The sequence below is a fragment of the Notechis scutatus genome, unplaced genomic scaffold, assembly GCF_049901735.1.
Source record: "Notechis scutatus isolate UNSWTSFEM ecotype Mainland unplaced genomic scaffold, rNotScu1.2 NSCUSCF28, whole genome shotgun sequence".
Taxonomy (NCBI): domain Eukaryota; kingdom Metazoa; phylum Chordata; class Lepidosauria; order Squamata; family Elapidae; genus Notechis; species Notechis scutatus.
The window spans coordinates 53,540-67,846 of record NW_028263152.1 but is presented as its reverse complement, the minus strand read 5'-3'; the positions used below and the strand labels follow the sequence as shown (position 1 = coordinate 67,846).

Genomic DNA, 14,307 nt, shown 5'->3' with positions numbered 1-14,307 from the left:
TGTGGAAAGGGAACTTCACGAGGACAGTGGTGTCACCCAAGCAGGAAAAGCCCAAAGGGAACATCAGGCCAGCCATAAAACAAACTTGCATAGGAAAAGGAACCAAACAAAAGGTATTAAAGAAGCCCCTTAGACAAAAGCCCAAATAATTAAGAAAATTAAGGAAACAAGAAAAGAAAACCCTTACAAACACAAGACATGCCAAATCAGCAAAACAAACAGACAAAAGACACAAAATATATTACAAAGGAGACAGACAGGAGATTGCCACAAAACAAATATAAGAAACCATTAAGCTAAAAAAGATTAGGACGAAACTGATAAAACAATCAAACCACCCCGCAAAGTTTGCCTTCCGCACCCCGCGGAGTTTACCCTCTGGCGGGAAGAAAAACAACCCCTGACAGGATTTAAAACATTAAGAAATACAAACACAAGCACTCATACAAAAGGAAAAAAGGGTATAAAAATCAGGTACTTACCATGCGAAGGTAGCTAGCCCAGGAACGCAGACTTCCTGCTATCTCTCGCCTTCCTGAAAAATAAAAAGATCCAGCTTTCAAGCAGTTGTCCGTATCCTTGCGCCGGAGCTCTCCCAGCGGGAAAATCGAATCCTCAGAAGAAAGGCATTTTGACAGCCTTTCAACAGAGGTGCAAATGTGAATGCGGCCACTAGGGAAGAGACTGGGTTCAGAGGGTCATGTGGATCCCACCAGAGTCAGTTGGGTGGCTGGGGCTTCCATCCGGGGGGGGGGCTGAGTTCCAGTCCTGCCTTGAAAGCCAAGCCAGCTAGGAGGCTCTGGGCCAGCCACTCTCTCGGAGTCCTGGGAAAGAGACAATGGCAACAGCTTCTGAGCAGCCTGGCCAAGATCTCTGGGTCGGCTTCCCCTGGGGGCTTCAAGACCACCTTCCCGCCCATCTGGCCAAGGCTGAGGGGCCTCTCTGGGCCTGGCTTCCTCCTCACCAGTCAAGCGGCCTCCAAAGGGCTGGATTCAGAGAGGGTTTGGCAGGGGACCGTGCTGTGAGGAGGGGGCACGCAGGGGTCCTGCAGGGCCAGGGGGCTCTGCAGTGGGTCTGCCCCCTCCCCAGTGAGGGCAGGGAGGAAGGGGGCAGGGGGAGAGGGATGCAGGGGGATCCCCTCCCATCTGGTCTGGGAAGCTCAGGTGCTATCAAAATGCCCACCTCTGAGGGGAACTTCCGGTTGCAAGGCTTCGGCGGCGGCAGGAATCCGCTTCTCTGCGGGTCCCTGCTGCGCTCGCCGCTGAGGTACCTCCGATCCAATTGGATTTGGGGGTTGTTGCTGCCCTGAAGAGGCAGTGGAAGACAGAGGAGATCCGGGCAGGGGTCTGGGGATATCCCACCCCCTTTCCCCAGCCGGCTAGACTCCTTTTTCCTGAGGCGGTGGAGCGACTGTCAGAAATGGCAGCCATAAAGGAATCTTCAACCGGATAAGACTGTGCAGGAGGAAGACTGAAGGAGAAGTTTTCTTGGCTGAACCGGGACATTAAGTTACTTTTAAAACACCCTGGAAACCTGACTTTCGGATTGATACATTTGTTTCCAAAAGAAGTTACTATCGGCTGCGAAAGTGCTGAAGGAAAGTTCACTCCCCTTCCTTACGGAAAAAGCAAATGAGCACAGAAAAACTTGCTTCTTTGAGGTAAAAACAAGCTCTTTGTTATAAGTGGGAAGGAGAGGACTAAAAAAAAAAAATCTTTTAAAATTGGTTGGAGGAGACGCTTTGAAGATTATAAGACCAACAACTAATTGTAATACGGCTTTAAAATATATTTGGGATTTTGCCCCAGGAGGAAAAGTTGCAAAGAGAAGAAGAGGAAATAATTTCTGGCTGTTTGGATTGTTTGATAACTTTGACATTTGCAAATTACCTTAAGACTAAAAACATCTGGGTTGTTCTTAAAAATTTACAATGGCACCATCTCTGGATCAACTAAAAATGGAATATGAAAAATTAAAGGAAAGAGAACCAAATGGCAAGAATTCATTGGGAGCTGTCTTCCACTTTTTAGAAATGGCGGTTTCTACGTACCAGCAAATACTTGATGAAGAAGGAGAAGGAGAAGAAGAAGAAAAGGAAACCATTTTTAATGGACAAAAAAAATTGATTAAGAAAGAAAATAGGAAGAGAGGAAGGAAAAATGAGAATTTAAGATTTAATAAAACAATCAAGAAAAAGAAAAATAAGGTGAAAAAAAGGTACAATGTTAGAAAGCAATTGAAAAGAGAATTACAACAGAGAGGGGAAGTTAAAAAGGTGGAGGTTAGGAGAGGTGGGGGCAAAATGATCAGACTGGAGAAGAAAGGGAGGGAAAAAGGGAAAAAAAAAGCCACGGTCTGGAACAAGATATTTTTTTTAGAGATAAAGGATAAAGGATGTATAATTTAAGAAAGATTCTGCAAGAGTACATAAGATAGTATTGTAGTATTTGCATTTGAAATAGTCTATTGGAATATTATAAGATTTAACAAAATATTAAAATATTAAAATGTTTTATAATGATAGATTTCAATATTTAATAAAATATCAAAGAGAATGTGTAAAATGATTAATGTTTAGTTATACTATTAATAGAATTAGAATGGAAATTATATATTTAATTATATTATAATTTTATTATTCTTTTTCTTTTCAAAATGCAACATGTAGAATGTACTAAGCAGAATCAGGATAGAAATTCTGTATTATTTTAAGTGTTACTTTAGGGAAAGGCGTCACACCTTAAAAGTGATTACAGGGGAAATTCTTTTGCTAAAGAGAAGAGATAAAGAGATGATTGAAAAAGAACGGACAAAAGATACAAACATAATGATTCTGAAATAAGATGAAATAAACAAAATATAACTAAGAGAGTGAAAAGAAGGGAGAAGTTATATAGAAAATATAGAATGGTTAATAAGATATGAATGGTATATAAGGTGAGCACGAACTTGATTTAGGTCTGTTAAAAAAGATGTAACCCGGGGCTAAGCCACTTTTCAAAAGAAGTTTTATGTTTTATGTTTTGTGTTTTGGTTAGCTATGTTTTGATTGTGAATTAATAAAACCTTGGAGGAATAAAACTAAAGGGAGAGAAATTTGGAAAAGACATGTATAAATAATAATTAAGAAGGTTTTATCTTTTTATGTTTTGTTTTATGTTCTGTATTTTGTGTGTTTATGCTTGATGGAGAATTAATAAAACCTTGATAGAAAGAAATATAATTGAATAAAAGTGAAGGGAGAAACAATGAGAAATTTGGAAAAGATATATATGTGTTTAAATAGAAATGTGATAATGTGGAACTATGCTTTAAAAAATAATGCCTTATTTGCCTTGTTAAAACTTATAAGTAATTTTTGAGAAAGGAGGTTTTATACTTTGATGTCTTATGTTTTGTTTGTCTTTAAAATCAATAAAATTTGTTTTATAAAAAAAAAAAGCCCACCTCTGAGGGAGGAGCCTTCCTTGGGATTGGCTGGGAGAGCGGCTCTGGCATCACAGGTGGGGTACAGGTGGAGCTCCCAGGTGAGCCCTGGGCACGTGCAGGCCAGGTGGGGCTGGTGGGGTCCAGGGAGGAGGGGAGGTCAGCCTGGGGCCCTGCTGCCAATTTCCCCCTGGGGCAGCCAGGGGCTTCTTCCTCCTCCTGCTCTGGGAAGTGGGGCGCCCCCTGGAGGGGGCTCCCTCTGGCCTTGCTGGGCAGGGTGGGGGGATCTGCCCCATGGGGGCCCAGGGCAGGGGGGGAGTGAATGGGGTGAGAGTCCCCAGGTTGCATCTCTTGCCAGGATCCGAGTCTGGCGTGGCAACTTTGCACCTGGCAGGTGGGGGCTGCTGTTCCCCCAGGTGTGAAGCCCACCAGCTCCTGGTCCCAGCCAGAAGGAAGGGCCGAGGCTGGAGGAGAGTCTCTTGGCCCTTTCAGAAGACAGGAAACAGCCTTCTGGGCGGCAGGAGACCCCCAAATCAGGGGGGTCAGGCTGAACCCCTGGAGCTCTGCCCTCCCCCTGAATGTCCAGCTCATTTCCCTCAGAACCCCGAAGGGGCTTCCAGGCCATTTCTTTCCCAGGGAGGCGGAGGAGGAAGATGGACGGACGGAGGGAAAAGAGGCAGGAGGGGAATCGGGTGGAAGGAGGAGGAGGAGGAGGAGGAGGCCGGGAGAAACTTCCCTGCAGCTCTGCCAGGACTTATCAGGGAATCCTCCTCTTCCCTCCCTCCTGTGATGGTTTCGCTCTTTCCTGGCAGAGGGTCCTCGACCTACAGCTGTTCCATTTAGTGACCATTCAATGCCACAGTGGCACTGAGAAAGATGACTTAGGGCCCCTTTCCACACCGGCGGCCCTGGCAGCCTCCCTGGGGTCCCAGGATTTACATTTAGACAACTGTCTCACACGTATGACGGCCACAATGTCCTGGGATGTGTGTCACATGATCTCCTTTCGCGAGCAAAGTCAGTGGAGAAGCCGGATGCACCTAAGAACCGTCTGGCTGACTTAACATCTGCAGTGATTCGCTTAGCAAACAGGGCCAGAAATGTCATAAAGTGGATCAAAACTCACTTAACAACCATCTCCCTCAGCAACACGAGTGTTGGGCTCCATGGTGAGGACTTCCTGCCTTGTCTGTCTGGAGGTCTCAGGGCTGCCTTTTGAGGCTGCCTCAAGGGCTTCTCCAGGCTGCCCTGCGTTGGGCGCCCCACCTCTCTTCTTGCCAGGCCCCCCAAGAAAAGGGGTTGGGGGCTGCCTGGAGGCCTCAGGTCTTCTTGTTGTGGGGATGGGGCCCTTATAGTGGGGTCTGCGGCCCCTTCGGCCTCCCCACCTCCGAGGCTCTGAAGGTGCCCTTGGGGGTCCCTTTGTCCCAGGTCTCCAGTTGTTGGGGGGTTTCACTCCCATGCACCCCTTGGCCCAGGAGGGAGAACTGGGGGTCTGAGAAAGGATGGGGAGAGGGGGAGACGGGGGCAGTGGGGGCAGGAAGCTCCAGCCACCCAGGGCAGCCCCATCGCCCAGAGCAGGAGGAGGAGGATCCCCGCAGGCTGGGAGAGGAGGAGAGGCTCCCACCCAGGCGGCCCAGGGGGAAGGGGAGCTCCAGAGCCAGAGAGGGAGGCAGAACTGGCCAGGCTTCCAGCCGCCTCTTTGGGTGGTTTCCTGGCTGTGTGGCTGGGAAGGCCGGCCTCACCGTGGTTGTCCAGCCCCTCCTTAGGAACCTCCAGGTGGGATGAACCCTCCACCTTCCCAGGAGGCCATTCCATGCCTTCAGGTCTCTGCAGGTCCTGGCTGGTCTTTTCCCCCTCTTGGAGACCCCTGGAGAACTGGGCTCATGGCAGGCAATTCAAGGAGGGAAGAGCTCAGTCTTGGATTCAGGAAGTGCCACTCAGAAAGTGTCACCTTAGATATTCCAACCAAGTTGCTTTTTAGGATGTTTTCTATGTAATGAACATTTAATGGAGGAATCCCAACATCTTTATTAGCAAGTGTGGGATGAAGGGCAACATTTTGTAGAGGTTATCAAGCTGGTTGAGAAAATGCCCCCAAAGACATCTCAGATGCTCCTCTGGAAATGACCATCAAATATTTAATTTGGCCACCCTGTTCTCCTCCATTGGATTCAGCAACATTTTAATTAATGTCTTTGATGAAGGGAGAAAGGGAATGTCCCTTAGAACCAGGGATGGATTTCTAAGACCATAGAACAAGGGTCTTCAAACTTTGCAAGTTTAAGGCTTGTGGACTTCAACTCCCAGAATTCCTGAGCTAACGTGACTGGAAGGAGGAATTCTGGGGGTTGAAGTCCACAAGTCTTAAACCCTCTCTCTTGTCCAGATGTTGCAGTCAGATTTGTGAGTCAGGAGTCTTTTTGAGTTTGGAGGTCTAGGGGAAGAAGAGGCAGAACCTGGGGATGGAGTTAAAAGAGGAATCGCCTAGATTCTCTACATAGCCACAAGCAAACAGTCCAACTCCCCTTGAATACCTGCTGCAATGCCTCAAATGAGATGCCGTCTCCAATTGTTGAATTCCCCTGTTTGGAAATATGTTGTTAAATATGAGTGCTAAAAACAAAATCCACATTTTAGTCCAAACCCCTAGAAAACCACAATACCGGCATTTGCAGTAGTCAAGAAAAGTAGCAGACTGGTCATGCCATGCTTGCATCAAACTCTGCAGACTTTATCTTGGGAGTCTTCATCACTCAAGTTTGAAGTAAGACATTTTTGTGTAAGAGGGAACTTTTGGGCCCCAGAAGAAAGCATCTCTCCATCACTGCTTCTTTGGGGCATCTCTTTCCTCCGGCATGAAAAGTCTGGGCTTCTGGCCCAGCTCCTAAAAAGAGAAAATTAAAATAGCTGTTCACCTCCTTTCAGGAATCTATGGGTATTTGCCTCCAAGTTTACTGAATTTAACACCAAGAAAGTACATAAGTTGTACAAGGTGGCTAGCAAAAAGCAAGCCTGGGATCAGAAGGTAAGAACAGAGGTGTGTGTGTATGTGTGTGTGTGTGGTGTGTTGTGTGTTAGAATGAAAGGGATACAAATATAAATAAAGAGAAGGAAGGAAAGGGAACATTTTGTGCAAAAGAAAACCTCAGGAACGAGAGGAATTCTGGTTGAGACTTTTAGGTGGGACTGTGCTCTTTCCTCTTTCTTTCTTTCTTTCTTTCTTTCTTTCTTTCTTTCTTTCTTTCTTTCTTTCTTTCTTTCTTTCTTTCTTTCTTTCTTTCTTCCTTCCTTCCTTCCTTCCTTCCTTCCTTCCTTCCTTCCTTCCTTCCTTCCTTCTTTCTTTCTTTCTTTCTTTCTTTCTTTCTTTCTTTCTTTCTTTCTTTCTTTCTTTCTTTCTTTCTTTCTTTCTTTCTTTCTTTCTTTCTTTCTTTCTTTTTTGCTCCTGGCTCTGCCATTGCTGTGTTAAGAGCCAGGCGTTGGGTTGTAGAAGAGAGGAGGAGAAATCCTATCTTTTAGAGAAGGAAGACTGTACATGCTCAGGGGACACAGGTTGGGGATCAAAGCCGTGGAGTCTTCTGGACACTCCTTGATGGGATTGGAATTCTCGGTGAGTCTCCAGCTCCTTTTGCTGGACTTGGCCCTTTATTAACCAATCAGAATAGAGCTGGAAGGGGCCTTGGAGGTCTTCTAGTCCAACCCTCTGCTCAAGCAGGAGACCCTATACTGGAGGTGGGATTCTACCGGTTCGGTTGTTATGATTCTGCACAGTTCGGAGAGCCGGCAAATCGTGCCCCTGGCTGGCCCCGCCCCTCTCCACCCTGCCCTCCCAGTCAGTCTTTATTGCGCTTGCCCGACATCTCTGACTGCTTCCTTCCCCACCCAGTCACTCCTGAAGGAATCTTCAGGTTCTTTTTCCCTTCCCGATGATCAGCTGTGCCGGGATCCCCCTCGCTGTCTTACTGCTTTGCCCAGGAGGCTTCCCTGAGGCCCAGGAGGCAAAAGGGGGTGTGGGATCTGTATGTATGCTGCGCACCCCACCCTGTGCTCCGTTTTGTGCCTTCTTGGGCCCCAGGGAAGACTTCTGGGAGCAAAAATGCCCCCCAGGAGGCTTCCCTGAGGTCCAGGAGGCCCCAAAACAAGGGGGTGCTGCAAAAAAGAAGAAGCCACGCCCACCCAGCCACACCCACATTTGAATCCCACCCCTGCCCTATACCATGTCAGACAAGTGGCTGTCCAATCTCCGTTCATGGACTTACACACTCTTCTTCTTCTTCAAGTTGCATGCTGAATGCAACTGTGGGGGTCCCTGGGGTGCCAAAAGGGGCTGGCCTAGCAAACATTGATGATGAAGACATTTTGGGCCACAAATGAGGAGGTGGGCGGAAGAAAGCCTGAAAGCTTTCACTTTTCTTTCTGTTTGTTTGTTTTCATCCTTTCCTCTAGAAGAGGCCCTCCAATATTCTCCAGTCATCTCTCTCCTCCCCAGCTCTGGTTAATAAGACCCAAATCATTGTTACTGTTGGCCTTTTGAGTTTTCTGGTGATGTTTTCAGAAGAAGAAGGAAGAGGCAATGAGTGGCAAGAAACTCCTGGGCCCAGCCAAGATATTCCGAGATATTCCATATCTCCTGTCTCCTCACCCTTCCCAGATGCATGGACATCCACAAGAGAACCACCCACAGCCAAAGAGAAGGCATTGCAGCCAAGCAGGTGAGTGGTTATCAGGCCCGGCCCAGCTTGGACCTTCAGGAAAGAAAGACTCGTCTCCATTTGCAGTCGAGTTGCATCTAGTAAAAGGTATGCTTTCACTAAAGTCAAGTGGTCACAGCGAAAGCAAAGCTAGATCTGAGGATTCCTGCATAAACTTGGTAATCTTCCCTTTTTTCTCCCTGGTCATCTACAATCATGTCCACTGAAGGCCAATCATGCAGATAAGGAAGAAAAGTATTTATTTAAAAATATTTTAGGGAGGAAGCAGGGGAATCCCATCTCTTTGCTCACTCATGCCAGACCAACGCAACACTCTTGTATCATAACAAGCAAACATCTGCATCCAGTGGCTACACCATTACGTCTCCTTGCTGAATGGGTGTTGCCCACCATGAAACTGGGATGAAAAGGGCAGAGTTGGACCATGAAAATTAAGCAAATGAACTTGGATTGTTCTTGGTATAAACAAGTGATGGATTTTTCCAAGAAGTTCTAGCTTTGTGGTCTTTGGAGCCATCCAAGGAATAAGGCGGAAAGACAAGAGGCAGCTGATAGAAAAAAGCAAAAGGGCCTAGAATGGCAAAATGACCATGTGTGAGATTTACTATGTGTTAAACTTACTGCACATTCCAAAAAGATAAAATATGAGCGGACCGATGATCAGATTGATGTCCATGCTTGAAGCATAGAAAAACAAGGCTTTGTGTATATCTGGATGTCCTTCGGGTGTTGTGATGGTCAGATAGGGCTCACAGTTTAGGAGCAGACTGAGCTCACTTTCAAAGGTTCCCCTAAAAATTGCGTGTTGTCAATATACATAGCAAACACACCCACACAATATGTCCCCTTCCCAAGAATGGGGACAGACCCACCATGGTGCACTCAAAATAGAAAGGGATCAGGATACGTTTTAGGATGGGAGACTTCTCCTGTGGCCCCTGGACCTAAACCCAAGACAATGTTTCAGAGATTCCTTAGCTCAGGTGTTGTACAAAGAAAAACAGGGGCAGTCGGGCCTAAAGAAGGTGCATCCTGTAAAATGGCGTTTCCAGAACCTTCCATCTCCGCCTTCATTCCTCAAATGAAACAATGGCATTGTTTATGGAGCCTACCCATCTTCTGGGAAACGCACAGCCTAATTTTTTGCATGAATTGCCGGTCAATTTGAGTGAGCTTCCTGACAATAATTGATTTAGAACTTGTTGGTTGTTTCGGCCAAGATTCAGGAGGCTTTGAGTTCTAATCCTCCCTCAGGCAGGAAAACTTCCTGGGGGACTTTGAGCGGATCACCAGGAGACTTTGGAATTCCAGTCCAGCCTTAACTCTTATTGAATTTGGGGTGGGAAATTTGGAAACATTTTCTCAGATTAATGTGAGATACTAAAATTGGAGATTCCTAGAGTGTGAGATGGCTGAATGTCCAATGTTGTGGGTAGTGATGGGGGAAAGTGAAATTGTGGGATAATCGCTGTGGTGGGGATCATTTTTTTTTACTACTGGTTCTGTGGGCATGGCTTTGTGGGCGGGGCTTGGTGGGTGTGGCTTGGTGGGCGTGGCAGTGGAAAGTTAGTTCAAAAGCCCATTCCTTCCTCGCCCGACTAAACTGCTTTCCAGCTCCGTTCTCCTGTGCAGGGCAACCAATCCAGCCGATCAGCTGGGACGCAGTGGGAGGCAGAGAAGAGATGGGGGTGAGGCTGTATTTGCCAGTTCTCCAAACCACTCAAAATTTCCACTACCAGTTCTCCAGAACTGGTCAAAAACTACTGAATTCCACCTCTGGATAAACCCCTCTTCCATGTGGCACAAAGCCACAAGTCTCGGCTTTCTTCTACTGCTTGTGCAAGAACCAGAGGGATTTGTGTGAATCTTAGACAGACCTTCTTTTGATCCAACAGAGCTTTTCTTATCTCCTTAAAATGGAATTTGCAAAGGGATCCTATTTGCAGTTAGGAGCCTTTATGAGACATAAAAATTGATTCCCAATTGATCAGCAATCTCTGTGGTTGGAGAGCAGAGCAGCTTCCATGGGTGCCTCTTCCTAAAAACCGAGAAGTCCCCCCCACTTATTCAGCCCCTTCTTGGACCTGGATGAACGTTATGCAGCATTGGAGGTTTGTGACCTGGTCAATGATGCGGCTGCCTTGAGACAGGATCCCTGCAACCTCCTCCTGGGAAGAGTCCCAAGGTCCCCTTTCTCTGGACATCTTCTCCAGCCCTTCACAGACGAGACAGGCTTGGAGGAGGAGCAGAGAAATGCTTTAGGTACAAATTGTAGAGTGGAAAATTAAAGAGCCTGAAAACAGCTATTTTATTTCTCTGGTTGATGAAAGAAAAAAAAATATACAGTGGAAATTTCTTTACACACTTCATTTTTTTATATTCTTTTTTTTTGCTGTGAAGTACATACAATCCCAAACTGAAATCCCAGACAGCTGTTCTGCTGAATTCTTTCTGCAAAGGAGGTTTTATCAGGAAATCAAGAAAGACTCATATAAGAGGGATGAAGATTTCCCTCCTCAGCTGGGAGCCAGTCAAGCATGGCATTTCACATCATTCTGGCATTTTTAGGGAGAGGATCAGGCAACCAGGCTGGTGTTTGGTTCCCACAGCTTCCTCCTGACCTCTTTTCCTACACATTCTCTCACCACCCACCCATATGTTTAGCTGCTGTCAGTGGGAACAAGTGCGTCAATCATTTTTTATAAGGTATCATGTTCAGTAGCTGTTGCTGAACAGCTGAATTCCTCTGAATTTTACAGCGGTCTCTTTAGCAATATTTATTGAAAGGGGAGAATTCCAGTCGTTCAACAATTCCCCATTTTGAAACATATAGATATCATTTTCTTTGACTCCTGCATACTATCAAAATGGAAATCAAATAAAAGAAACATTAACAATTCTTCCACTATCATAATGATGTTATATCTCATGTTTTTACATTTGTTCTGGCTGTGAGATGCTCCTTTGTGTTCAGCTCTGGCCTCAGAAGGATAATGTAGCACTTGGGGATGAAGATGCAGCCCAGCAGACCAGCACTGGAGGCCAGGATGGAGAAGACCTGCACAGCCACCATGTGTTTCCCTTTGGTGCTCAGGTAGGTGGGCACAAAAGTCACCCAGACACTGCAGAAGACCAGCATGCTGAAGGTGATCAACTTGGCTTCGTTGAAGGCCCCAGGCAGATTCCTGGCCAGGAAAGCCACCGTGAAGCAGACGGCAGCCAGGAAGCCCATGTAGCTGAGGGTGACGTAGAACATGACAACGGCCCCTTGGTTGCATTGCAGGATGATCTCTCCAGGCTGGGAGAGGAGGTCAGAGTCAGGGAAGGGGGAGAAACTCCCAGCCAGATGGAGCAGATGATAACTTGGACACCAGAAGAAGACAGGATGATGGAGTTGGCCAAGCTCTTCCCCAACCATCTTCTTTGCTCGGTTTCCTGGTTTTGTGGCCAGGAAAGCCAGCACCACCATGATGGTTTTGGCCAAGAGAGAAGAAACGGCAACTGAGAAGATGATGCTGAAGACCGTTTGTCGGAGAAGGCAGGTGGCTTTCCTTGGTTGACCAATGAAGAGAGAAGGAGACAAGAAGCAAAGCAGGAGGGAGACCAGGAGGATGTAGGAGAGGTCCCGGTTGTTGGCTTTGACAAGGGGAGTTTCTCGGTATTTAATGAAGACGATTAAAACAAGGCCTGTGGTTAGGAACAAGAATAGGGCAAAAGAAACCAGGATGATGCCCAGAAGTTCTTCATAAGACAGGAAGGTTATAACTTTGGGGATACATTGGACTCTTTTTTTATTTGGGAATTTATCATCCGGACATTTGGTGCATTTTTCTGTATCTGAGAAAAAAAAAACAACCCCATATTTCTTTGTCCTTTGCATTTCAAGATATATTGTACATTCTTTGGGAACAAGTGATTATCAGGAGCATTTTCCGGGATGGATTTCTTAATATCTCCAGAGACAAAAAATAAGTTTATCACTTTTTAAAAAAAATATAGCTACAGTATATTTTTGATAGGCTATGAAATTGAGGGAAGCTTTGGACTTGAAAGATTTCCTTTGTAATGTTCAGAATATTGATAGGAACCTCCATTACTAAAGGAAAATAATGAATCAATTAATCTTTCTAGAGAAACTTACGTGCAAGATGGCAATTCTTGTCATACTTGCCTCAGAGGTGGCTGGCAGATCAAGTGACTGTTGCAAATAATTTGGAATGGCCATTGGAGCAGTGGTGATACGGGTGCAGACACATACAGGCATAACTATCCATGCCACCACATTGTGTATCTCGTACATCAGCAACACCTTTTCAGTGTTCCTCAAAGGGAACCCATGTAGACTGCATTGCAATCCTCCTTTCAGGAGGTGGACCTAAAACAATTCCTCGTGTTTCAAGGAACTCAGGTGTTCCTAGAGAAGTAAATGTGTAAGGAAGGATACATCCAAGCTAAAAAGAAGAAATATTTTCTCTGGCAGTAGTAAAGCCTGCCCAATCTGCCACAGCCACCTGTCTCTATCCAGCCCTTCCTTCACAGTCTTTTTGTTCTTCTGTTTAGATAAGAAATGGGGCATTTTGGAAATAAACCAGAAATCAGTTCAGCTTCAAAGTGTTTTTTAATTCATACTTTCATGACAATGCTCTGGATGGATCCAGTTCCACCAGGCCTTCTTTTCCTCTGGTGTCACCCACCTTTCTGAGTGGAGAAGGTCCCCTCCGGACAAGGAATGCAGTCGTAGCAGCAAACTGGCTCTCCTTCTCGAGCCCTCTTGACAAATCCAGGATGACAACTTTCCACACATTCAGATTGAGGAAAGGACTGAGCAGAAAAGAAATAAGATTGCAAAGGAAATATGTGGGAAATGGAGGTAAAAATGGATATTAGACAAGTTACTAGCCTCTGGTCTTCACTTAAGTAAGCAAAATCTCTCACTATTTCCAAATGGTTGGAGATATAACTTCTGGAAGATTCTTCCGTTAGTTCCTCTCTTTTGCTTTTGGCATCTCACATTGCCCCCCAAAAAGGACTTTATTAAATAGAAAAGTCTGGAGAGATGGAACCAGGGGTGAGATTCTACTGGTTCTGTCCAGTTCTATAGAACCGGTTGTTATGATTCTGCGCAGTTTGGAGAACCGGCAAATTGCACCACTGACTGGCCCCGCCCCTCTCTGCCCGCCCCTCCCCTCCGCTCCCAGTCAGTCCTTATCGTGCATGCGCGGCATCGCCTGCAGCCTGCTTTTGCCCACTCGCCAGTCCAGCCATTGCTGCATGCCTTCCGCTGTGGCCCTGCCTGATCTCCCTGGGTGAGTGAGGCTCTGCAAGCTCTGGGGCCCAGTCACCTACCTGCCACTGCCGGTCACCTTTACCCCCCCACCCCACTTGCCTTTTGCTGCCACCACCCGCCGCCCTCACCCCCAGCAGGTAAGGCCCAGTATCTGCGGTGAATCCAGGCGGGGGCGAGATGCAGACTGGTGGGGACCCGAGCTACATTTCGCTGTACTGGAAGACATGTGGAGAGGCTCGTGTCCTCCTACTGCTGGGAGAGCAAGAGAGTCTTTCCCGGCACAGCTCCGGGCGGCAGAGAGAAACAGGATTCAAGTGGGCTGCTTCTCTGCCGCCCAGAGCCACACATTTCCCTATTGGAGAGGAAGTTGCAAACTTTGTGCTGTGCCAGGAAAGACTCTCTTGCTTTCCCAGCAGCAGGAGAACATGAGCCTCTCCACATGTCCTCCGGTACAGTGAAATTTAGCTGGGATTCACCACAGGTGCTGGGCCTTACCTGCTGGGGGTTAGGGGTCCAGGTGGCAGCAGCAAAAGGCAAGTGGGTGGGGGGGTAAAGGTGACCGGCAGCCCGGTCTACCCATGTCGGCAACAGGTGTCATCATTTCGAAGTTGAGGGAGAATTTGGAGAAAGAGATGGAGAGTCCTGCAGTGGCCGGCACAGGAGCGCCGTTGAGAAGTGGGGAAGTGGCCTTCTGGTGGTCCAACCTGGTGTTCAGGCTGGAGGCGAGCCACAGGAAGTCAGAGCACTGAGGGAAAGGGGAACTGCCAGGGGGAGCTACCCTCTCCGTGCCGAATTGAGACCATTTGGGGTAGTCCTAGGAATTGGGTGAGTCGAGGCGCAGCTCCTTGCCTTCTTAGCTCAGGGAATGGCCTTTTTCTGCAGGAG

The 14,307-nt window shown here is 46.9% G+C and overlaps 1 protein-coding gene and 1 long non-coding RNA gene across 11 annotated transcripts in view; one reads left to right on the top strand and one right to left on the bottom strand.

The window, feature by feature from the left end:
• The window catches only part of LOC148128523 (uncharacterized), a 65,704-nt gene that overhangs the window by 40,279 nt on the left and 11,118 nt on the right, over positions 1–14,307 (bottom strand). For all 9 annotated transcript variants that reach the window (XR_015746290.1, XR_015746291.1, XM_087948861.1 and 6 more), the window contains exons 5-6: positions 12,830–12,956; positions 483–535 (exon numbers count right to left, since the gene is read on the bottom strand). Coding sequence is in view for 7 of the 9 variants with exons in the window: in XM_087948861.1 (XP_087804987.1) it covers positions 483–535; positions 12,830–12,956 (180 nt within the window). In the remaining 2 variants the exon portion in view is untranslated. The remainder of the gene's footprint in view (positions 1–482; positions 536–12,829; positions 12,957–14,307) is intronic.
• On the top strand, positions 5,804–8,793 carry LOC148128524 (uncharacterized). Of its 2 annotated transcripts, none has more exons than XR_015746287.1 (2): positions 5,804–6,451; positions 7,870–8,793. It is a non-coding gene; the product is annotated as an uncharacterized LOC148128524 (long non-coding RNA). The 2 variants fall into 2 exon arrangements; XR_015746288.1 differs by lacking the exon at positions 5,804–6,451 and adding an exon at positions 6,962–7,033.